Genomic DNA, 23,563 nt, shown 5'->3' with positions numbered 1-23,563 from the left:
TTACACCCATTATGGCTCAAACAACTGGTGCTCAGGCACCGGGCAGAGGCATCAAACAGTTCTTGGGCACATCCCTGGAGAGGTCTTTCCATTTACAGTCTATTGTATTCCTGAATTTGGTACATTTCTGTTGGCTTTAATGGCCTTTTATCTATTTATACCACTGGAGGACTCACAGATTGTATAAATTCTATCATAAGACCTATTGACTGTATGTGCATCATGTGAAACACAGAGGGTGGTGTTCACCATTAGCTGTCCATAGAAACCAGGCAGCACAGATCATTCCTATGGATGAGAAGCAGGATTCAAGAGAGTTCTTCCAACATACCTTTCATGTTCCCTTTTTGAGCCATCTCTATTTACCTTCTGTTCTCAAAGTACCTGAGCACAGTTGATTTTTGGTAAACACTAAAACATTGCTCTTGTGAACACTCAAGCTTTTGCCATACAATTATTTCTCTGCCCCTTCCCAGTAACTGATGGGTTTCTTTGTTTTCTGTCTTGCTTTTAATGCATCCACTTTTTGGTGGCTTTTTGTGCCTTTTACCAGCTCTTCAAGCTAAGCTTCTGAAAAGGAAGAAAGGGAACAAGAGGTGCAGGGGAAAGCAGTGCTTTCTGTGCCCAGCATTGGGGCTGGGGAGCTGGGTCGCTCCATTTGGAACATAAATCAAGCAGGATTAGGTAATTTTCTGCACTCTGGGGAGACCCCCCCTGCAGCCCTGATCCAGCTCTGGGGCAACAGCACAAGAGGGACGTGGAGCTGCTGGAGCGAGGCCAGAGGAGGCCCCGGAGCTGCTGCGAGGGCTGGAGCAGCTCTGCTCTGGAGCCAGGCTGAGAGAGCTGGGCTGGGGCAGCCTGGAGAAGAGAAGGCTCCTGAAGGGGAGACCTTAGAGCAGCTCCAGTGCCTAAAGGGGCTCCAGGAAACCTGGAGAGGGGCTTTGGACAAGGGCCTGGAGGGACAGGCCAAGGGGAATGGCTTTAACCTGCCAGAGGGGAGATTGAGATGAGCTCTGAGGCAGAAGCTCTTCCCTGTGAGGGTGCTGAGGCGCTGGCACAGACTTTTCCCAGAGAAGCTGTGGCTGCCCCATCCCTGGCAGTGTTCAAGGCCAGGTTGGACACAGGGGCTTGGAGCAACCTGCTCTAGTGGAAGGTGTCCCTGCCCGTGGCAGGGGTTGGAGCTGGATGAGCTTTAAGGTCCCTTCAATCCAAACCATTGCATGATTCTATGAAAATCTGTTGAGAAGACTTGTCTTGGGGAGATCGTTGAAATTACTGTTAGTTGTCTATTTAGGGTGAAGCAAGTGGGGGAGAAATGACAGCATGTTGATAGCTAGCTACCGCAGTAACAGTTTTTTAGTGTCATCTTCTGCTTCAGCTGGAATTCCAGGCTCAAAACTTGATTCAATCTATTTTTGTCCCATTTGTCTCTGCATGAGAAGTGGTCTGGAGCCTGTTACATTATGGGAGCTGCTTTGGGATGAAAAACCAAACCTTTTTGGAGGGTTGCATTTATGTTTTCAGTAGATTTGGCTTAGGTCTCACCTCTGGTTTGCTGGACCACAGATGCCCACAGCAGGGCAGGAGAAGGGGGCTGGCATCACTGTGTGTTGTCCTACCAGGATGTGACAGCTCAGAGTCCTCCTACAGCTTCCACCTTATTGATTCTTCCACTTATGATTTATGGCTGAATTATTCCTTGTTTCCAAACATGCCCCGATGCACCACTGCCACATCTTCATGTAATTTAATGTCCTTTTAAAACAACTAGAGAAACTTGTTGGAAAACTGCTTCCAAACCTCTCCATAGACAGAAAACTTCCAACTCCTTGTTTTGTGCTTTGAAAACCTCAAGATCTCATCTTCATCTGCAAGTATAAACACTAACTGCTGGAAGTTAAAAGGGAAGACAGTGAAAACCTCAAGGTTTTGATTATCCCTGCCAGGAATAAAGGGGAGAAGGAAGCTACAAAGTCTGCTGCAAGATTCCATGGAGCTGGGGGTGATGAGGATTCACTGCTGCGGGGGGCAGAGCTTTGGCTTGCCCCATGGCATTGGTTTGGCAAAGCCCAGGAGCCTCTGAACGACAGACATGGAACCAAAGGGTTTCTGAATCGAGTTCAACTTACAGTTATTCATCCCATGTTGCTGAATTCGCCAGATGGATGTTCCTGAAGCTTTTGCCAGTAGAAAATCTGCTGGTCAGGAGTGAGGATTAATGGTGACAGCGTGTAATGTACACACAGTGTGTAACACACACTTCTGTGCTAACGTTGAAAGGATGGAGCCATTCAGGGGGATCGAAGCTACAAGTCAAATGCCTCTTGTAAAGAGAACCAGCGTTAAGTAAGCAGAAACTCTTTTGTCTTCTCAAATAGTGCAGAAATCAGTTGTTTTTTCCAAGATTGAACACAATGGGATGAAACTCTTGTCTGCCAGCATGAAGGAGCAGGATGCTGGGTTTGATCTTGCTGCTGTGACTGTTTTGGTGCTATCACCATGCTCAGAAGGAGCATTCCAGTGCCAGCCTTCCCAACAGCCCTTCCGAGACAGTGTCATTCAGAAACCATTCCTGTTGACCCACAGATCACTGAAAGGAAGAGCAAGCAGGAGTTTTGCTGCAAAAACAAGCAAAAGGCTTCTTGCTTTCATCACCTCACCCATTTCATTTGTTCTAGACTGTCGAACACATCCAAACAGCCGTCCTGGACCTCAACATGCAGAATTAGAACAGGAAGGAACGTGTGTGATGCTTCAATCATCTTCCATCCTCCCCAGCTGCATCCTAGTGTGAGGACCAGTCTGTTTCAATACGTGGTGATTCTGAGCTGATAGAAGCATCCTTGGCTGGGGGCACCCACTGTGCAGCATCTCTCTACCCCAGAAACTATAATGGGGTGCTCTAAACATAGATCTCAGTTGCAGAATCTCAGACTCGTTTGGGTTGGAAGGGAGCTTAAAGCTCCTCCAGCTCCAACCCCTGCCATGGGCAGGGACACCTTCCACTAGAGCAGGTTGCTCCAAGCCCCTGTGTCCAACCTGGCCTTGAACACTGCCAGGGATGGGGCAGCCACAGCTTCTCTGGGAAAAGTCTGTGCCAGCGCCTCAGCACCCTCACAGGGAAGAGCTTCTGCCTCAGAGCTCATCTCAATCTCCCCTCTGGCAGGTTAAAGCCATTCCCCTCGGCCTGTCCCTCCAGGCCCTTGTCCAAAGCCCCTCTCCAGGTTTCCTGGAGCCCCTTTAGGCACTGGAGCTGCTCTAAGGTCTCCCCTTCAGGAGCCTTCTCTTCTCCAGGCTGCCCCAGCCCAGCTCTCTCAGCCTGGCTCCAGAGCAGAGCTGCTCCAGCCCTCGCAGCAGCTCCGGGGCCTCCTCTGGCCTCGTTCCAGCAGCTCCACGTCCCTCTTGTGCTGTTGCCCCAGAGCTGGATCAGGACTGCAGGGGGGGTCTCCCCAGAGCGCAGCAGAGGGGCAGGATCCCCTCCCTGACCTGCTGCTCACGCTCTGGGGGTGCAGCCCAGCTCTCATTCTTGGACCATTCGCTCAATGCAGCATTTGAGGTCTCATCTCTTTTGACCCATCTGTAAAAGACAAGTTGGTGCATAATGATGCCATAAATACCATCTCCTGGGCCTGGTGTTGGACCACGTTAGCTAAACCAGCACAACTTCATAGTTCCATTATTTAACATCTCTTCTGGCTTGCCGAACCCATGTAAGCAATGAAACAGTTGATGTGGCTTGTCTTTACCACTGCATGTTTCCCTCTGGTTAGTCCAAACGCTTTTATTACCCTGGAGGGAAAAAACACACCTTTGGAGATAAGGTCTGAGGCAAGCCTTAAGCATTCAGAAGTAACCGAAGTTGGCTGCAGGCACGTCGCACATTGCTGCTGCCCTTGGGACTGGTTCTGTGGAAATTCAGCTTGGTAAAATCCACCAAGAACTGGGAACTGCTCAAGGATACAATGAAAGCACCCTGTGAGAAGCTGGTGGAAGGCTTCCAGCATGAGCAGTTGCAGAAGCAGGAGGGAGGAATGCAGCCTGGCCTCCCCAGCATTGCCACCGCTTGGGATTTGTATCGCACATGTGGGGATATTTGGGATGTTTTCCTTCAAAAACAAGCTTAGCTCATGCAGGCGTGTGAGGGAGAGGGAAGAGCAGCTCTCTAAAACAAAGCCTTGTCATCTATATGGTTCATATTTGGTTACAAGAGAGTTTTTTCCCCCTTTTTAAAGCAAGTATTAAAGAAATACTCTGTGATTTGTTCAGCTCTGTTATTGGCAATATTCCCTCTCCATAGTTCCTTGAGCAGGAAGCTCCAGAGTTTGCATTCCCACTGGTGAGGAGGGACTCAAGTTATGGGGCTTTGCTGCAGGAACTTTAAAAGCAAACCTGTGGGAAGCAGGAGGTGAAAACAGGGTTTAGTCAGTCTTTAAAGGGCATCTTTAGGCACCAGGGCTGTGACTGTCCCAGAGAAAAGGCAAATCATAGAATCAGAGGGGTTGGAAAAGATCATTAAAGATCGTCAATGTGGTCATGAACCAGAGGATGCCCATGGGGCAGCCACCAGCCGTTGGGTGTTTGATTTACTTATCCCACCATCAACCCTTCATTTTGGGCCAGAATAAAACACTTCCTAAATAAAACATGTGGTGGGGCTGCCAGTTTAAATCCCTTAATTTATCGACCTGGGGAAAGGAAATACCACTGGTGCTTCCTCCTTGCTTGTACTCGTAGTGCATGGGCATGATGCACCCTGTCTGGAGAACTGATGTGGGCTGAGTCAGGACAGTTGTTCAGTGGTTGGTTGTCTACAGAGCCAGGCTGAGAGAGCTGGGCTGGGGCAGCCTGGAGAAGAGAAGGCTCCTGAAGGGGAGACCTTAGAGCAGCTCCAGTGCCTAAAGGGGCTCCAGGAAACCTGGAGAGGGGCTTTGGACAAGGGCCTGGAGGGACAGGCCAAGGGGAATGGCTTTAACCTGCCAGAGGGGAGACTGAGATGAGCTCTGAGGCAGAAGCTCTTCCCTGTGAGGGTGCTGAGGCGCTGGCACAGACTTTTCCCAGAGAAGCTGTGGCTGCCCCATCCCTGGCAGTGTTCAAGGCCAGGTTGGACACAGGGGCTTGGAGCAACCTGCTCTAGTGGAAGGTGTCCCTGCCCGTGGCAGGGGGTTGAGACTGGATGAGCTTTAAGGTCCCTTCATCCCAAACGACTCTGGGATTCTGGGATTCCATTTCAGTTGTTCCCTTTTCCATCCAGGTTCCTCTGACTGCAGTGCGACTTGCCCAGACTTGTACTGCACAGCAGCTTTGAGGCTGCCATAAAGAAGGGAGTCATTTAGGGAGTAACAGACTCCAGGGACGGAGGTTAAACTATAACCCTGTGCCAGGATGCTTTTGCTTTCTGAATTCCCGAGGGGAAAAGGAGGAAGCGGGAGCAGGATGGGGAATTCCTGTCGGATGGAGCAGCCTATTGCCTTCGTATCACTGACCTCGGGAGCGCATTGAAAGCGGAATAAAAGCTGTGCTTGCTCTGGGACAGCACCCAAATGGCTGTGAAGGTGGAGGAGTGAAAACACTGTGTCCCTGCCCATAGCAGGGGGTTGGAACTGGATAACCTTAAGGTCCTTTCCAACCCAAACCATTCTATGATTATATATAAATGTGTTCATTTAAATGGGAGAAGAACACGGGTGTGAATCTGGGGTGTTGTGCTGCTGCTGTCAGCCTGGCTTCCCTGGCTTCCCTGAAGGAGATGCTTAAAGCCTGCTTATATTTCTCGGCCTTGGATTTCCTGTGACCTCTTAGGGCTGTTACTTAACCTCTGTGTTTGCACCCTCCTGATACTCCCCTGGTTGCTTGGCAAGAACTCTTGAGAATCCCAAAAGACAGTGCAAAATGGTGTTAGTTTGCCATCCTCCTCCTGATGTTCCTGGACTTAAGCAGAGCTCTGATAGCATGGTCATAATATAAAGATACGTGGTTGTGCAGGCTCTGGAGAACTTATCCTTTTGGGAATCATGGACACCCCCAGCCACTGTGCACTAAAAAGTGTTTCCTTTTTGTCTCCCTTTCTCTTTCCAGACTTTATATTCAGAGCACCCATTAAATTAAGCAAACCAGGGGAACTCCGAGAAGAATATGAAAGCCAGCTAAGGAAGGTACAGTATTCTGTGTAATTGGGGGGTTTCTTCCAGAATAACTTGGGATTTCCTGCAGGAATGCCATCCTACCTGTAAGGAAACTTGAAGGGCTTTTTAAGGACCTACGGGGATGCCATAGAGGGACTCTTCATCGACAAGGGGTGATGGGTTCGAACTGAAACAGGGGAGATTTAGGTAGGATATAAGGAAGAAATTCTTCACCATGAGGGTGGTGAGACACTGGAACAGGCTGCCCAAGGAAGCTGTGGCTGCTCCATCCCTGGCAGTGTTCAAGGCCAGGTTGGACACAGGGGCTTGGAGCAACCTGCTCTAGTGGAAGGTGTCCCTGCCCATGGCAGGGGGTTGGAACTGGAGGAGCTTTAAGGTCCTTTCCAACCCAAACTGTTCTGTGATTCTATTCCTGCTCTGTACAAAGGTCATTTATTCCCCTTGTGCTGTTCAGCCAGTGCAGGAACATACTGGCAGTTACCCAGCATGGAGAAGCCAGATTTGCTGTCTTAGGCTGCCTTCCAAAACATGGAAATGTCCCTTCCGTGGTGGACCTCAAGAGACTGTTTGGTTGAACAGGGTTTGTAGAGCATCTGTATTTGTGGATGCAATTCCATAAAGGCTTTTCAAGCAATGAGGCATCCCCTGCAGTAACATCCTTCTCAAGAACTATCTATGCCAAACTAGAGCTTTCTGTCTGCAAGAAAAGAAATGGCATTTCAAGACAGAAAACTGGGAAGGGAGGAAAAGGTTTTCAATTGCTTTGGAAAATAGGGATTTTTATTATTCTTTTTAAAGTCTAAAACATTGAACCATCTCCAGTGACTTGTCATTTATGGAAACTGGCTGCTTTTAAGTGAGAAACATCACTGTGAAAGCAGTTTCTGCTGCAGCCGAGCAGATAACGCTTTCCAATGCAGCCCCTCTTGTGAGAGTCTCCTATAGCTCCCTACAACATTCCCATTTCCACTTGTAGCTCCTGCTTCTGCCACCCCTTCCTCTGCCAGGACCTGTGCAGTGTCCTGCCAAAACAACGTGGACTCTGCCCCAATGCCAGTGTCTCTGTCAATAGATTTAGTCACTGTGTCAGGTCCTTGATCTCTGTGAGGGTTTTGCTGTGAGATGGGTTCAGCCACTCACTGATTATTTTACCTGCTGGGGAAAAGGGAGTTTTTCATCATCAAAGAGTTTTCGTTGGGGTTTCACTTGAAGATCTCAACAAGCGTGGAAAGGGCTGGGAAGCTGATGTTGAGTTAGAAAACAGCCTTGTCCACTGAGGATGAAAATGCTGCTTAGATGGTGTTTAATGTAAATAACTAGTCTGGGAAACGCAGGTTTTGGAGAGGGACTCTTCAACAGTGACTGTAGGAACAGGACAAAGAGTGATGGCTTCAAACTGAAACAGGAGAGATTTAGGTTGGATGTAAGTGTCACTGATTTCACACAAGGAGAAGCAGGAGTGAAGACTCTTCCATGTTTTTTAATTGTCTCCCCGCATATATAGAATAGAATCCCAGCCTGGTTTGTGTTGGAAGGAACCTTAAAGCTCCTCCAGTTCCAACCCCCTGCCACGGGCAGGGACACCTTCCACTAGAGCAGGTTGCTCCAAGCCCCTGTGTCCAACCTGGCCTTGAACACTGCCAGGGATGGGGCAGCCACAGCTTCTCTGGGAAAAGTCTGTGCCAGCGCCTCAGCACCCTCACAGGGAAGAGCTTCTGCCTCAGAGCTCATCTCAATCTCCCCTCTGGCAGGTTAAAGCCATTCCCCTTGGCCTGTCCCTCCAGGCCCTTGTCCAAAGCCCCTCTCCAGGTTTCCTGGAGCCCCTTTAGGCACTGGAGCTGCTCTAAGGTGTCCCCTTCAGGAGCCTTCTCTTCTCCAGGCTGCCCCAGCCCAGCTCTCTCTGCCTGGCTCCAGAGCAGAGCTGCTCCAGCCCTCGCAGCAACTCCGGGGCCTCCTCTGGCCTCGCTCCAGCAGCTCCACGTCCCTCTTGTGCTGTTGCCCTAGAGCTGGATGCAGGACTGCAGTGGTGTAATTTGGTATTTTCCTTTACTGTAACCTTTAGGATGAATATACTCAGGGCACCTTTGGCTTAAAGAAGAAATTAAGCTTTTTATACAGGTATTAACTGTAAACCTTGTTGGGGTTTTATAAATCCCTTCATAATAAGCGAGTGGGAGACATTCCACGATGATACTGGAGCTCTCACTCATCACTGATCCTCCCAGACTTGTTGCTTGATGTCTTCAGTCCTGCTGCAAGGCCAGAATTTCCTGGGTGTCCAGAGGAACCAGAACCTCCTGAGTCCATTGGGGCAGGATCTTTCCTCTGCAGCTCTTCCTGGTGCCTCCAGGCTGACACATACCTGGATCTCCCGGAAGGATTAAACCATCTTCTCTCCGTTAGTCCATAAAACTTTTATAGGAGCATTGCATCCATGCAGGACAAAGTGGGTGCTTTGTCACCTCTCATTAATCCTGATCACTCCATTACTGACTTTAAATATTACCCATAAAGCTCAATGAGCACATTTGAAGCATGATGAGGCTCCAGCTGAAGAGGCTTTTGCAGCCACCACTTGACTTCAGCTAAAAGCTACCACATGGCAACACCTCTCACTTCCCCACCAGGCAAAAGGAAACACTTTTAACATGTTTCTGGCATCTTGGGCCTGGTTTTGTCTCATTCCTGTTCATCCTGATGCCTTCCCCTCTTGCCCACTGGCAGATGGGATATAGGTTTCTTTCCCTTGCGACTTAAGCTCCTTTTTCCTGAACCTCATCTGAAGGAGCTCCAAGTCATCACCTAAGAGGAAAGGGCAATGTAATTTTACTGACAAAATGACAACTTCTTCCTTATTCCAGGTGGAATTGTGCCTGTTGCCACTTAGTGAGAGTTTCCTGGTGTCTTTGAACTCCTAAATTAAGCAGGAGGAGATGAGAGCTCAGGTTTGGGAGTCAAAGCTTATGTATAACCAGGCTTCCCTCTGTGTGTCAAGGCAAGAGGTTTCATCTCAGCTTCCCTGCCTCTTCCACAGGGATAACCCACACTGGCTCTCCTCCTGAGGAAGGGAGAGGAGCATTCAAAAGCTTTTACATCTCCCAGATGTGAGTTGCTTTATAAAGCCTCACTCTTGACCTGCTTCCCAGCCTTTTGCAGCTGAAAACAGAGCAGTTACCATAATGAAGCACTGGAGACTTTCTGATTTGAAGTGGATCATCTCCGAGTGTAATTTTCTTTCAGCATGACATGACTTATTTGCTGTGCAGGACAGTGAGACTTTCTGTTCCCTTCTTCTATACATCACACGTGGTGCCCTTATATTTCATATTTTCCCAAAGGAGGATATCATTCCTGAGTCCTAAAAGCCCAAACTCACCCTGTTAAACTGTTTCTATCACAAGGAGTCTTTTTATTGCCTGTTATCACACGCAATCAGGAGGGAAACTCCTACCTGAGGCATGTGCTGACATGCAGCTTCCAGCAGCATGGGTAGACGGAGCAGGCTGAGGGAGGGAGCAAGCAAACCCGGACAGTTCGTGGAGCAGAGAGAAGATACCAAACGTGAGTTTGCCAAACTTCTGGAAATCAATGTTAGGGTCAAGAGGGATGATCCCTGAAACGGGCATTTCTTGAGCAATATCCAAGGAAAAAAAGATCTGATTGCTTGTACAGCTCTTTTCCTGCAGCTTCAGCTTCCTTTTAAGCTGTTTACAAACAGCTTAAAATGCATTTTCTGATTACTCTATACTGCTAATAGCAGCTGAGAGTCCTGCATCCAGTATTCCAGAGATGCTCCTTGGATAACTTCTCCCAGGGTAGATATTTCCCACCAGCTTGTTCCAGTTTCTAGTCCCCATGTCCCATTGCCACGTTTGTAAGTAAATTCTCTGAGAGATAATTTACATGAAGCTGCTTAAAATGACTTTGTTTTCAGAAGTACAAATTTTATCCTTCGATTTTGCCTTTGGTTGCCTTTGCAGCCTGAATTCTGCACCTAAATGCCTTTGTTGTATCCCATTAATGAGGCTTAAATGCCTTTGTTGTATCCCATTAATGAGGCTTAAGATCCTGGTGTTGCTTTGTTCACTGTTGGCGCAGTGCTCGAACCTCACATGAACTGTGACATTGCCTCAAATCCTTAAATATTCCTTTATGTTTTTACATACACTTGTGGCTTTAGATTTGGGAATTGAGTATAACTGTAAAAGTTAGATAAAAAGCAAAGATTTCCATATAGTTTTCTTCCAGGTGAGAAATATGGAAGGGGCACAAGTGCTGGCTTGGTATTTCAGCTCGTTGTGATAAATCTTGATGTGAACTTGCTTTTCAGCCTTAAAAAGGCTCCTTAAAGAACTTGGTTTTCAGATACTTCAAAAAGGCTCCTTAAGGTGCAGAAATACTGTTCATGAGACATATAGCAGAGTGTTCATCATACCTGCATCATGTGGCTGTAATTCACATTAGTCAGACACTGGGTTGTAGTTATTGCTCGAGCTTATTAATAGATCAGGAATTTAAAGATACATCTGAAACCAGCTGGAAAGGAGAAGTCAAACCAGTCTTTGGAAACATCTTCAAACACCCATAATCAGCCAAAGAGCGGTTTTGTTCCTGGTTTCTACCTTCTCTCCTCCTTCTTCTCTCTTCCTTATCTGTGGGGGTTCGGATTCAGTAGGATTTGGGGCCTCCCCAGTCTGAGGATCACAATGTGCTTTTCATGTAAGGCATCATGAACTCTGTTTTCTTTGTCATCTTCATGCCCATGCTTTGGGTTTTTCCCCTTTCCTCATCAGGGAGTTAAAATACTGAATATTTTTGGGAGAATAAGGATTTGTAGGATCAATTTGTGGATGCCTGTGGATGCCTTGAGCTTTACTGGAGACCACCAGGTCCTGCAGCACTGCTCTCCTGAGAGGCAAGAGGGAAGTTGTGGTGGTGTGAGAAGATAGGAGGGAACGTAACAGAGCAGCTTCTTAAGCATCTGAGGTGCCCACGCTCAAATGTGAGGCGTAAAGAGAAGTATTTGAATTCCTTGTGCTTACCCATCACTGTGATTCATCAGCATGATGGAGATCAGTCAATCAGAGAGGTCAGGCTTGTTGTCTCACACTTACACACCACGTTGGGTGGAGGAAGGAGGAAGGACCTGGTGTAGATATACATCTATATATAGACTGTTCATGGCCTCTGAGAGTGTGAAGTTGAGGAAGAAGTGAGAGACAGGCTGAGTAATGAGTGAGGAGGGAGCTGGGTGATGTTATCCAGGGATGATGGGCTGGTGCTGGCTGAAGGACCACAGAGCCTGTTCTTCAGCAAAAGGTGGTGGGAAGGAGGACAAGGGGGTTGTTGGTTTTGAGTAGCAAGTCCTGGCAGAAATGGGGAGGTTGATTCATTAGGTAAGGGGGAGCAGAATAATGCAGCAGGACAGGCAGCCCATTGGAGTCATGGATCATGCTGGGGATAATCCTTTGGGTCAGGAAGAAAGAAATCTCTGCATAGAGAGCCTGGTCAGGAGGAGCTTGTGGACACAGAAGTTGACCTTGGTTGGATAAAAGGGGTCACTGAGTGATGGATTGTGCTTTCCAGAGGGAAGGAATCAAAGTGTTTGCATTTCTCTGAAATCCACTTTTCTTCTTACAGGGACTTTTCTAATCCACTTTTCTTATTTCAGGGGGTTGGAATTAGATCATCTTATGGTTCTTTCCAACCCAAACCATTCTATGATTCCATAATCATAGATTAATGGTCTTCTACAAGCTTCATGATGGGTGGGGGACCAGGGAAGATAAATGAGGATATGGGGACCAGCAATTAATGGAAGAACACACTTCAAAAGGCACAGCAAAAGAGCCTTCAGTGCAGAAGGAGGATGGGAAGTGCAGCAAGATACAGCTTGGGGCAGCTCAGTAGGATTTCATGTGCAGCCTTCAGGGTTGTGACATGCAGCACAGGGTGCCCAGAGAAGCTGTGGCTGCCCCATCCCTGGCAGTGTTCAAGGCCAGGTTGGACACAGGGGCTTGGAGCAACCTGCTCTAGTGGAAAGTGTCCCTGCCCGTGGCAGGGGTTGGGACTGGAGGAGCTTTGAGGTCCCTTCATCCCAAACCAGCCTGGGATTCTATGAATTGCTGCATCTATCCCATTTTAATGTAATTGATGCTGTCTATATCTCTGCCAAATTCTGTGTCCTGTGTCTCAGGCCATTTGAAGACTAAAATTGAACTGTCATAACTTGCATGAAACTATTGTTATGCACATTTTTATTTGTAGTCTTCTTGTCTACAAGTAGACTAAAGCTTTGGTCTCTCTCTTTCAGAAAATACCATGGCAGAGCAGTCTTGGTCAAACCCTGGACCTGACAGGCCTTTGCTGTTTTGCAAAGCAGATAATACCCATGATATTTGTGCAGAGTGCATGAACCTGAAGGTGTTGTAGAAAGAAACTCACCTTCACACTGTGAGAATTCACATTCTCATATTGTGAGAGAGAGGCAGTGGCTCTACTCTGGAGTAGAGAAATAAAGACACAAACCTGAATGGTGTGAGCAGGGTCTTGGAAAATCACTTACTGGCAACCAGGTATGAAAGTTCAAACCTTTGAAATACACCATCTCTTTTGTCATTCTTTCCAGCTGAGAGAAGAAAAACTACAAGAGGAGAAAGCTTCTGAGGACCTGATTCACAAGTTCATTCTGGACGACGGGGATGTAGGAAAGAGAAAAATGGAAGAACAGCAGAAAAAAGAGGAATCTTTAGTGCTGAAAGTGAACCAAGAGTGTGTAAGTAAGCTTGGGCTTCTCTTTCTACCCACATTATAGACACTGGCTGGTAGGTGAAATGTTCCAAGACTCAGTCCTGGAACCAAAACTAGGTTTTTTAAGACCTGGAGTAACTGAGTGTCTCCTGTTCCTGCCCCTTGAAACTGGGAGCTTCCATCCTTTGACACAAGGAGCTCTCCACGATTATTTGACTCCTTTATAGCCCCTGAAGACTATGAGCTAACAGATGTCAGTGAGAACTGTCTTCCCAGGTTTGTTAGTACTACAGATGTTCTTCTAGAGGTTTCTTCCCCACCTTTACCCGCTGTACTCGTGGCTGGAGGTGCAGCTCTTCCAAACACAGCAGAGAAACCTGTCAAGGAAACCACTCTGCATTGTGCATCCTCAGTCTTCAGGCTTATGTGCTTTTCCACAAACATTCCTCCATGACTCTTCTACATGTAGATGTACAATACTGTGGTCCAGCAGATTCTTCATGCTGAGTTTTGCCTGTTTCCCATTTCAGTTGTGAGACTGAATAGGAAATGCTCTTAAAGACTGATGGGGTGAGGTGTGGGTACTGAATAACATCCCGTAGTACCTTTCTGGTAGGATTTTCTCATGTTTCCTTGATCAATAAATGAACTTCCTTCAATGAGAGCTGTACATTTATTGCTGTGTGCTTACTTTGCATTATTTATGCTTTGGGGGCCCCCCTTTTTGCTGTTACAGCTCCAGTGAAGAGAGCAGCACAGGCACATGTACCTGCTGACACGCTGCACTCTCGGTGTAATCAGGCTTTTGGAATCTTGGATATCTTTGCAAGCAAGAGCTTTCTTTTCCAAGTGATTCTTTCTGTTGCACATGTCACTTAACTCTTCCTTGGTTGACTCCAGTTGCCTGAACGTCTCTCGGATTCAGAGAATGAAGAACCATTCCAGGGCAGGCAAACACATCGATCAGCTTTTGTTTCCAAGACCAGTGCCTACTCCTTTGCTTTCCTTTCAGGGTAAGAGCCTGAGACTTGATTCAAGTTGATTAATGATGAATTACAAATGTTTTGTGACTGTTGTTCTAAACATACCTGAGATGTTTTAAATTTAGTTAAAATGGGCGTTCCAGTCCAAAATACGTAATGTTTTCTCTGGAATTTTAGAACAGACTCATTGGTAGAATGTGGAGTTTGTCTCATTGCCTCCTACCTACTGTAAAATCCTGGGGGTTAAAGAAGTTTGTGTTCATCCCGTGGAGGAAAAGAATCATTGCCTGTAGATTTAAATGACAGAAATAATGGAATGATTTGGGTTGAAGGGACCTTAAAGCTCCTCCAGCTCCATCCCCTGCCACTGGCAGGGACACCTTCCACTAGAGCAGGTTGCTCCAAGCCCCTGTGTCCAACCTGGCCTTGAACACTGCCAGGGATGGGGCAGCCACAGCTTCTCTGGGAAAAGTCTGTGCCAGCGCCTCAGCACCCTCACAGGGAAGAGCTTCTGCCTCAGAGCTCATCTCAGTCTCCCCTCTGGCATCATTAAATCATTAAATTAAAAAAATCTTTAGATTTTAAATCATTACATTAAAAATCATTGAAGTTCTGTGTGATGAACCCTGGGTCCTTCTCCAGCACAGATGTTAACAGCAGCCCCAAACCCCTTAGCAGTGAAAGCTGCTGCATGGTGCAGTGGAAGCAGCTGAGTAACTCTGTGTTTCCACAGGAGAAGCGCAGGGGTTTCCATAGCATCCTCATTAGCTCCGACCTCAATTAGCTACAAGTAGGTGGAGGTGTCAGTGCGTTTAGTGAGGAGCCCTTCAACACAGCCCAGGATCCTGAGGCTGATCCAAGATTCCTGCATCCCTTTTCCCTGAGGGTGTAGGAGGCATCTCTGGCTGCCAAGGCTGATGCCTCCCCCACAGGCAGCTCTGCCAGGGCTGTCGGGCTGGTTCTTCCTCAGGTCCTGAACAATCTCCTGTCTTCCCCCCTCTGCTTTTCAGGAACCTAACCGCCAAGGTGGAAAGGAGTCGGAGCTGCAACGACACCATTCAGGAGAGATCAAAGAGCAGGCAGAGATCAGCCCCAGCCAACAAAACAAAGGTAGGGGCTGTGTCTGCAAGCAAAGGGTTTGTAAAGTGTCAATGTTCTTATCTGAGGTTACACAGCACCAGGAAGCTGGAGATATGAAACACGGTGGTGGTGGCGCTGCCGGTGCTGTGTTATCGCCCTGGGGCCAATCACTTCCCTGCAGCTCCCAACAAAACCCTGCTAGGTTAGAAATAACTAAGCAGGAAAGTAGCTTATGGGAATTGTTTGTCAGCACTGGAGAATAACTGGAAGTTGGAAGGGTCCTCCTGGTGCTTCTGTTTTGTCATTCAGTTTCTTTTCAAGGCTGAATCCTGGCTGATTAAAGAGAAATCTTTTAGAAGTTTAGGAGTAAAATCCCCTTTTCCTCCCCCTTCCTCTCCTGTTCTTTCCAAAGCTGTTGAAACTGCTTTGTTTAAACATTTAAGCTTTCGATCTCCCATCCCTGGCAGTGTTCAAGGCCAGGTTGGACACAGGGGCTTGGAGCAACCTGCTCTAGTGGAAGGTGTCCCTGCCCGTGGCAGGGGGTTGGGACTGGAGGAGCTTTAAGCTCCCTTCAACCCAAACCAGTCTGGGATTGTATGAAACAGAGGAAAACTCATTGCTTTTCTAATGTTAGAATACTTTCTTTTGCACTTCCTCACTATGGGAAGAGCTGGCCTGGTCTTGCTTCCCCTTGCATCCAGCAGCCCAAATGAATTAACCCTGTCTGTTACCCTGTTCAGGGCTGGCTTTGCAGTGCATAGTGCTTCACAGTGATCACAAAGCCCCTCTGCAGATCTGAACTGGAGGTCTTTGAGGCTCTTCCAGCAGTAGTCACTGGGTGCCTTCCACTCCCTGGAGATGACCCTTGCAACCACCTTTCCTTGCCCCATGCCTGGCAGCACCTCGGTCCCCTCTGCCCTGCCAGGAGAGGCAAATTTTGCACACTTGCTCTTGTGCTGGAGCTGTGTCTGGAGCTGTTCTCTGCCTCCTCTCCAGTGTGCTTCTGGCCCATGGGATCCTGGTGGGAGCCAGCAGCAGCTTCAGTCATGTGAGTTCTCAGCCTGGAACAGCTCCAGTGCTGCTCTGCCAGGGCTGCTTTGTAGGATGTTACAGAGTCATAGAATCACAGGGTGGTTTGGATTGGAAAGGATCTTAAGTTCATCCAGCTCCAACCCCTGCCACGGGCAGGGACACCTTCCACTAGAGCAGGTTGCTCCAAGCCCCTGTGTCCAACCTGGCCTTGAACACTGCCAGGGATGGGGCAGCCACAGCTTCTCTGGGAAAAGTCTGTGCCAGCGCCTCAGCACCCTCACAGGGAAGAGCTTCTGCCTCAGAGCTCATCTCAATCTCCCCTCTGGCAGGTTAAAGCCATTCCCCTTGGCCTGTCCCTACAGGCCCTTGCCCAAAGCCCCTCTCCAGGTTTCCTGGAGCCCCTTTAGGCACTGGAGCTGCTCTAAGGTCTCCCCTTCAGGAGCCTTCTCTTCTCCAGGCTGCCCCAGCCCAGCTCTCTCCGCCTGGCTCCAGAGCAGAGCTGCTCCAGCCCTCGCAGCAGCTCCGGGGCCTCCTCTGGGCTCGCTCCAGCAGCTCCACGTCCCTCTTGTGCTGTTGCCCCAGAGCTGGATCAGGGCTGCAGGGGGGGTCTCCCCAGAGCGCAGCAGAAGGGCAGGATCCCCTCCCTGACCTGCTGCTCACGCTCTGGGGGTGCAGCCCAGCACACGAGGGGGTTCTGGGCTCAAGCACACACTGAAGCCGGCTCGTGGGGAGCTTCTCCTCACCCAACACCCCAAGTCCTTCTCCTCAGGCTGCTCTGAATCACTTTTCTGCCCAACCTGTGGCTGTGCCTGGCATTGCCCTGACCCAGGTGTAGAACCTTGCCCTTGGCCTTGTTGACCTCCATGAGGGTGGCACTGGCCACCTCTCAGGTGTATCAACCACTCCCCGCATTGTCCACATTCACCTCAATGACAAACATTTGAGCTCTGGTGCTTTGCTTTGCAGGTGCCACCCGTCACCAGCACGTCCACACCACTGGTTGGGGTTTTGTCATCCACCCAGAACAACCGCTGCCTCTCGGCCCCAGACCTGACAGCAGAGAAGCGCCTGGTTCTCAACCCCGTTTCATCCCTCTCAGCCCTGCACAAGCCAGAGAGATCCATCAGCCCCGAGAGCAACGACAGCATCTCAGAGGAACTCAACCACTTCAAGCCCATCGTCTGCTCTCCGTGTACCCCACCAAAGAGGCTTCCTGATGGCCGGGTCCTGAGCCCCCTCATCATCAAATCCACCCCGAGAAACCTGAACAGGAGCCTGCAGAAGCCAACGACCTACGAGGCCAGTCCAAGAATCCTGAAGAAGTGGGAGCAGATCTTTCAGGAGCGCCAGATCAAAAAGACTCTCTCCAAAGCGACCCTCACGTCCTTGGCTTCAGAGCCTGGGGAAGATGTTACAGCTCCTGACATCACCAACTCCAGCAGTTGCACTAAGGAGCAGCCACAAGCGCAGGATGATCACCTTCCACCCGACCCCACAGGAGACCCTCGCCCCGAGCTGGATTTCTTCCCTTCCATCAGCGAAACGAAGCTGGGAAGAGGGAATGAGAAGAACAGAGATTCCCAGGCCTTAACCACAGACGACAGCGCCGCTGATCCAGATGTGAGATCAAACATCACCTCCCTCAACCCACGAGTGTCCGAAGTCCCTGACCTTAAAGTAAACACCTTCATGGACAAATCCTGTCTCAGCCTCGGCTCAAAAGTGCTGAGCAGAAGACTCCTGGGTGTCAGCACATCGCTTCCCGACAGCACCACGCTGAAAGCACCGGGGAAAAAACAGCTGAAATACCTGAACAACAGCGAGTTGATCAACGTCCAGAACAGCACCTGCAGCTCGGTGGAGAACATCATCGGGGAGCAGCCCCCGGCGCTGAGACGGGGCCGCAAGAGACGCTGCAAAACAAAGCACTTGGAGCACAACGGCTCCGTCAAGAGACTGAGGCACCCGGCGGCAGAGGTGGGCTTGGTGCCCGACGTGCGGGACATGGAGCAGAAGCTCCAGCAAGAGGAGGAGGACAGGAGGTTGGCCCTGCACCTCCAGAGGATTTTCGACAGCGAGAACAGGACAGTGGAGAGGCGGAAAGTCAGAGTGGAGCGGTATCTGCTGCGCTCCAAGAGCACGCTGGGTGCCAAGTAGCACTGGTGGACGCTGTTGCCTTGCTAGAGGACGATGAGGTTTATCAGATTATCCTATAGGAAACCTATTTTTGGTCATACTTCCACCCGCACAGTTGGTTTGCTCGGTTTTGGTGGTAAGATGTTTGTAGGTCCAGTTCCGATCGAAGCCAGAGTCCTTTCAGCTGAACAAAAACAAAGAGGGATTGAGGGAAAAGTTCCTCAAGTTTTCCTGGTCCATTGGTCTGAAAGATGTGTGCGTTGTCCCCGTGAATACACTGCAACACCTCTGCATGCACTTGGTGACATTTGGGTTCCCCAGAGGAGGGTTGTGTGAGCAGCATGGGATGAGGAGCTCATCCATTCCTTGCCTTGCTGCCTCAACAGGCCAAGGGAAATCAGAGCTCTACTCACAGAAAGTAGGTTTTTCCCATCCTAGAAATAGTGTTTTCCTCTGCCTGTCCCATTCTCTTCCTCACGTTGTGGTGGTCAGACTGTTACTGATGTCAGTGTGTTTGAATGACCCACTTGAGGGTTGTTAGGGGGGGAAGTTGATCTGTATTTCTGCTAGGAAGTACCAAACAGATCCACGTGTAGTACTTACAAGTGAATGTATCTCACTGTCTGCTCCAGCAGCGCAGCTCACAGGTTACTTTCTTTAAGTAGAAAGTAGTAAAGAAAGACTTAAAATAAGGATTTTACTGAAAAGCCTTAGAGGTTGCCCAGAGAAGCTGTGGCTGCCCCATCCCTGGCAGTGTTCAAGGCCAGGTTGGACACAGGGGCTTGGAGCAACCTGCTCTAGTGGAAGGTGTCCCTGCCCGTGGCAGGGGTTGGAGCTGGAGGAGCTTTAAGGTCCTTTCAACCCAAACCAGGCTGGGGTTCTATGAACTTGCACATTCATGTTAGTGACACAGCAGTAGAGCAGCTTGGACCATGCTCTGGGTGCTGTGACCCAGGGAGCAAATGCAGCTTTTCTCCCATCCCTTCTTCTTCCAAGGCAAGAAGGTTTCCTGTTCTTCCCACCTTGATACCTAGAAAGGGAAACGCTGGCTGGGTGGTTCCAGGAAGGATTCCTCCCTGCTGACACATACCTTGCTCAGTGAAGAGATCCCTCAGCACACCTCAGACCTGCCCTTACACGTCCAATAGCAGCCCGAGGAGGCATCCCGAGGTCTGTGACGCATCACCCTCCTCTCCCAGCACCGGATGAGCTGGGATGGGAGAGTTGGGATGGGAGCCCAGCCCTCCCAGCCCGCAGGCACATGGATGTGGGTGCTCAGGGTGATGGGAGCCTGCCCTGCCCCTGCTCCCAGCTACCTGTCTGCTGGCTCAAACCACTAAGAGAGCTCAGGTGAGCAATGCACTAAAGATTTCCACTTCAAGGCATGAAGTTGGGCAGCCCGGACCAGAGCTAGCTCAGAGCTTGGGCTCGGTGGAGCTTGTGGTGGCCCATCCTCGGGTTCTTCATATTTCCATCACTTTTCCCCATCATCCCTTATAATTCCATTGATTATTTCCTAATGAATGGAAATTAATTGATAATTAGGCTCAACAACCTTCCGCTCAACTCAGTACTTGAAGGCCACCTTGCAGAGTATTCACTGGGGACCCTCAGTGCCCACAGGGACCTTGTCCGGGGCAGAGGCTGTGGCATTCACCATCTCGCTGACCCATGGGCTGGATGACAAGGGGTGTTTTGGGGATAGAACTGAAAGCAAAGTGTTGGGGCAAACTCACCATGATCCCGTGGTGTGAAGGGAGAAGAGCCAAGTGTTTGCCAGCAGATGGATCTGATCCAAGAGAACGGTCATTGCCCAGTTTCCTTTAGCTAAAAATACTGGTTTAATATCCCATTCCACCTTAAATGGTTCAAGAGAGCAAACAGGAACTGGTTGGCACTGGCACAGGCTGCCCAAGTGAATGCCCCATCCCTGGCAGTGCTCAAGGCCAGGTTGGACACAGGGGCTTGGAGCAACCTGCTCTAGTGGAAGGTGTCCCTGCCCGTGGCAGGGGTTGGAGCTGGAGGAGCTTTAAGGTCCTTTCCAACCCAACCCATTCCATGATTTTCTCTCCTGTGAGGACCCTGGCGCCTTTTTTCTCCCCAAATTGAACTGGATTCCTTTTTTTTTTTTATTTTAAAAAAAGAAATCTTATATTTTAATGGATAAAATTTATATATTTTAAATACTATATTTCAACAGATTGACACTTTGGTTTTGAGAAATCTTATAGCAATGATTCCGTAATATATATCTCTCTCTATATCTATCTCTGTATCTCCTTAACACACAAACTACCGGGTGGTTTAAGTCATCCCTAGGGCTGGCTAGGCCTGGCTTGGCTAGGCCTGGCCTGCTGCAGCTCATGGGTGGTGGCTTTCCATGCCCTCTAACACACCACAGCCTCCTTAGGTGCTGGTTGAAGCAGGCACTTCTGACCCAAACCGAACCCTGCTCCTGTATCCAGCTGTGAATTGGAAGGAATTGAAGTGCTTGGAGCCTTGGACCTGATCTAGAAGAGCAGCACAGAGAGAAGAGGGTGGAAAACGCTGGCACAGGTTGCCCAGAGAAGCTGTGGCTGCCCCATCCCTGATTCAAGGCCATTGGATGTGGTTCTGGGCAACCTGGTTGAGCTGAAGATGTCTCTGCTCAATGGAGCAGGATGGACTAGATGAGCTTTGAAGGTCCCTTCCAACCCAAACCATTCCATGATTCTAAGTAGCATTGGCCTGGATCTGCCCTTTACAGTGAAATAAGCTCGGGAGGGAACCCCACAGCCATTAGTCAGAATTCATGCTGGGTTTTCCCAACATTTTGAGCTAAATCCTGCACTTCCCAAGTGCGTTTTGAGTTGTAATCACTTTTACAGGCCCCTTCCTATGCTTAATCCCTTGAGCCCCAATCAGACTTCCCGAACCAGCTTCCTCCTTCCTGCTTGAGGGGTTCATCCAGGCTGAGGCTGCTCTGAGCAAGCCCACCCCACAAAACCCAGCTTTCCACATGGAATGTGTCCTTTCTTGCCCCTCTTCACATGGATTTCACAGTCCAGTTGTCTTAAATCCCTTCTTGAGATTACATCAATGTTCTGGGGGTTTGTGTGTTGATTCCCTCTTTCTAAATCCAAGCTGGGTGGAAGCACAGGAGGTGATGCCTGAGCTTGGAGCCAGGAAAAGCTTCGTGGGACCCCTCGTGCCTCTGGTTCAACCTCACCTTTTCTGGGCTCCAAACCAAGAGAGTGCTCCTGGGCTTCCCAAGCATCATACATGGTCCATTGCATCCACATTGAAGAAGACCTTTGGACGTGGCATCACAATCATCATGGAAGCTTTCAGGAAAGCATCAGAGCTGGATCCTCCTTTTCTCATGAGGTTTTTAGTCTGATGAAGCTACTGCCTGTGTTTCTACATCCACTTCTCCATCTGGTTGCTGAAGGACTGGGGAGAACATGGGCTGTTTCCATAAGGATCACCTAACCCCTCTCCCCTTCTTCCTGAGCTATCAGGAACATGACTGCTCTCAGCTGAAATCCACCCAAGGCAGTGTTGGGATCAAGACCTGAGCTGGTGTGAAGTTAGGATGAATGTGTTACTAACCCAACACTGTTGAAGCTTGCACAAAACCAAGTTCATTGTATGTAATTACACTTCAAAGAGCAGGAATTCCTTCTTCTACCCTTTAGAGGTCAGGTACGACACTGCCTTTGCCCCAAGTAATGCCAGCTGAGAGGGAAAACAGCTCTTCCTGAATGGTGGATGCAGCACAAGATCTGCAGAGACCCCAAGATGAAACCACGTGTGGTCGAGGCCAGGTTGGACACGGGGGCTTGGAGCAACCTGCTCTAGTGGAAGGTGTCCCTGCCCGTGGCAGGGGTTGGAATTGGGGGAGCTTTAAGGTCCCTTCATCCCAAACCATTCCATGATGCTATGAAAGTCATTTCTAACCCTTCTCCTTTCTGCAGCCACCTCCTCTCCGGGATGAGGGCAGTGGGACAGGGTGAGCATCCTCCCAGAATGTGGTGCTCTCTTCTCTTGTGGGAAATAAGAAGCAGATGAAGAGCTTGCCCTGCTGGAAGCACTGGAGGGGCTGGGGTTGGTTTGACAACAGAAGGTCTGTGTCTGCCAAAGATGCCACCAACTCTGGAAGGTTTCTTTTGGACCCTCTGGAGCTCTTTGCCCGGGAAAAGCCGTAGGGAAAGGTCTGTGTTTGGAGTCAGTGGGATGAGAGAAAAGAAAGTGCCAAGAAGAAGGGATTGTACCAGCTGATTGTATCATGTTGTTCTCTAGTGTCAGTATTTACTCCAGATGCTGTTGTACGTGCAGTAGTCACGACGTGGAGCTTGAACAAGTGCTTCTTTCTGTGTTCTCAATGAAAGCAAAGGGTTGAAGCCTTAAAGACTATCACTGATATAAACCCAAGCCTTTAGCAATGCTCTGCCTGGACCCTCCGACAGGCCCCGGCTGTATCCCAGTTATCCAGTGAAAGGTTGACAAGGAGCATGTCCTGGAAGTGTTGCATGAAAACCTGGTCCCTCTCAACCCATTGAGGGCCTAAAGATGACAACCAGCCGCTGTTGGATGCTTGGTCTTGTGTGGCACCACGATGGTGACCTATGGGTTGTCCCCATGGGTGGAACTGGGACCTGCCACCCATGTGAAGTCCACCACAGAAGCTGGGATGATCCCAACATGTCGCATCCAACACAAACCTTCCTTGGGTCTAAACCAGCATCAGCTCTGGAATTAGCTCTTCACTATGCAACAGGAAAGCCTTCAGCTGGTGCCACGGGGGGGGATGTTTGTCTGGTTTCCTTGGTATTTACTATCAAACTGCTCAAATCTGGATGTTTCTACTCCTTTTTTCCCCCAATACTGCTTTAAATCGTTGTGCTTTCGTGTTCTCCTCAGCACCGGGGTGGGACAAGACTTTCAATGGTCGTTTTGGGTCTCAGCTTCATCTGAATGTTTTCCAGAGGGAAGTTCCTGAAGGACTCTTGACTTGCATGTGTTAAATGTGTGGGTGACAATGACATGCAGGCGTCTGTCATGTTGTGGCTTCTGTCATTTGGAACAGAGTAAATCCTGCTTGTGGAAAACAAAGCTTGTCACAAACCAGAACTGTGCCAACTGTGTACAAATAACGTGTGCATCTTAACAGCAACGAGGACTTTGAACTGCAGGACAAAGGCCGAGGTTAAAACAGAATAAAACCAGGTTCTGACAGTGCTTCTGACCCGTTTCTGGTGAACTTGTTGCTCTTGGGGTCAAGCAGGACCCTGCTGCTGCTGGTCCCCAGTGGGCGACGGTTGCCTGTGGCTCAATGAGGTTGTTGAGGAGGGAACAAGAAGGTGAAGGGGAGTAGAATGATGTGGGTTTCATGTAGGTGAGCAGCCAGTGGGGAGTGAGCATCCTCCGTTGTGTGTCCCAGCCCCTCTGGTTGCTCTG

The 23,563-nt window shown here is 49.2% G+C and overlaps 1 protein-coding gene across 1 annotated transcript in view; it reads left to right on the top strand.

The window, feature by feature from the left end:
• RNF169 (ring finger protein 169) overlaps positions 1–23,344 on the top strand; it is a 30,436-nt gene extending 7,092 nt beyond the window's left edge. Inside the window, exons 4-8 of the mRNA XM_030477587.1 lie at positions 6,076–6,152; positions 12,772–12,918; positions 13,794–13,906; positions 14,887–14,986; positions 16,955–23,344. Coding sequence (XP_030333447.1) covers positions 6,076–6,152; positions 12,772–12,918; positions 13,794–13,906; positions 14,887–14,986; positions 16,955–18,145 — 1,628 coding nt within the window. The 3' untranslated portion in view covers positions 18,146–23,344. The remainder of the gene's footprint in view (positions 1–6,075; positions 6,153–12,771; positions 12,919–13,793; positions 13,907–14,886; positions 14,987–16,954) is intronic.
• Positions 23,345–23,563: the final 219 nt, after the last annotated feature.

The sequence above is a fragment of the Strigops habroptila genome, chromosome 2 (assembly GCF_004027225.2).
Source record: "Strigops habroptila isolate Jane chromosome 2, bStrHab1.2.pri, whole genome shotgun sequence".
NCBI lineage: Eukaryota > Metazoa > Chordata > Aves > Psittaciformes > Psittacidae > Strigops > Strigops habroptila.
This window is presented reverse-complemented; position numbering and strand designations above follow the sequence as displayed.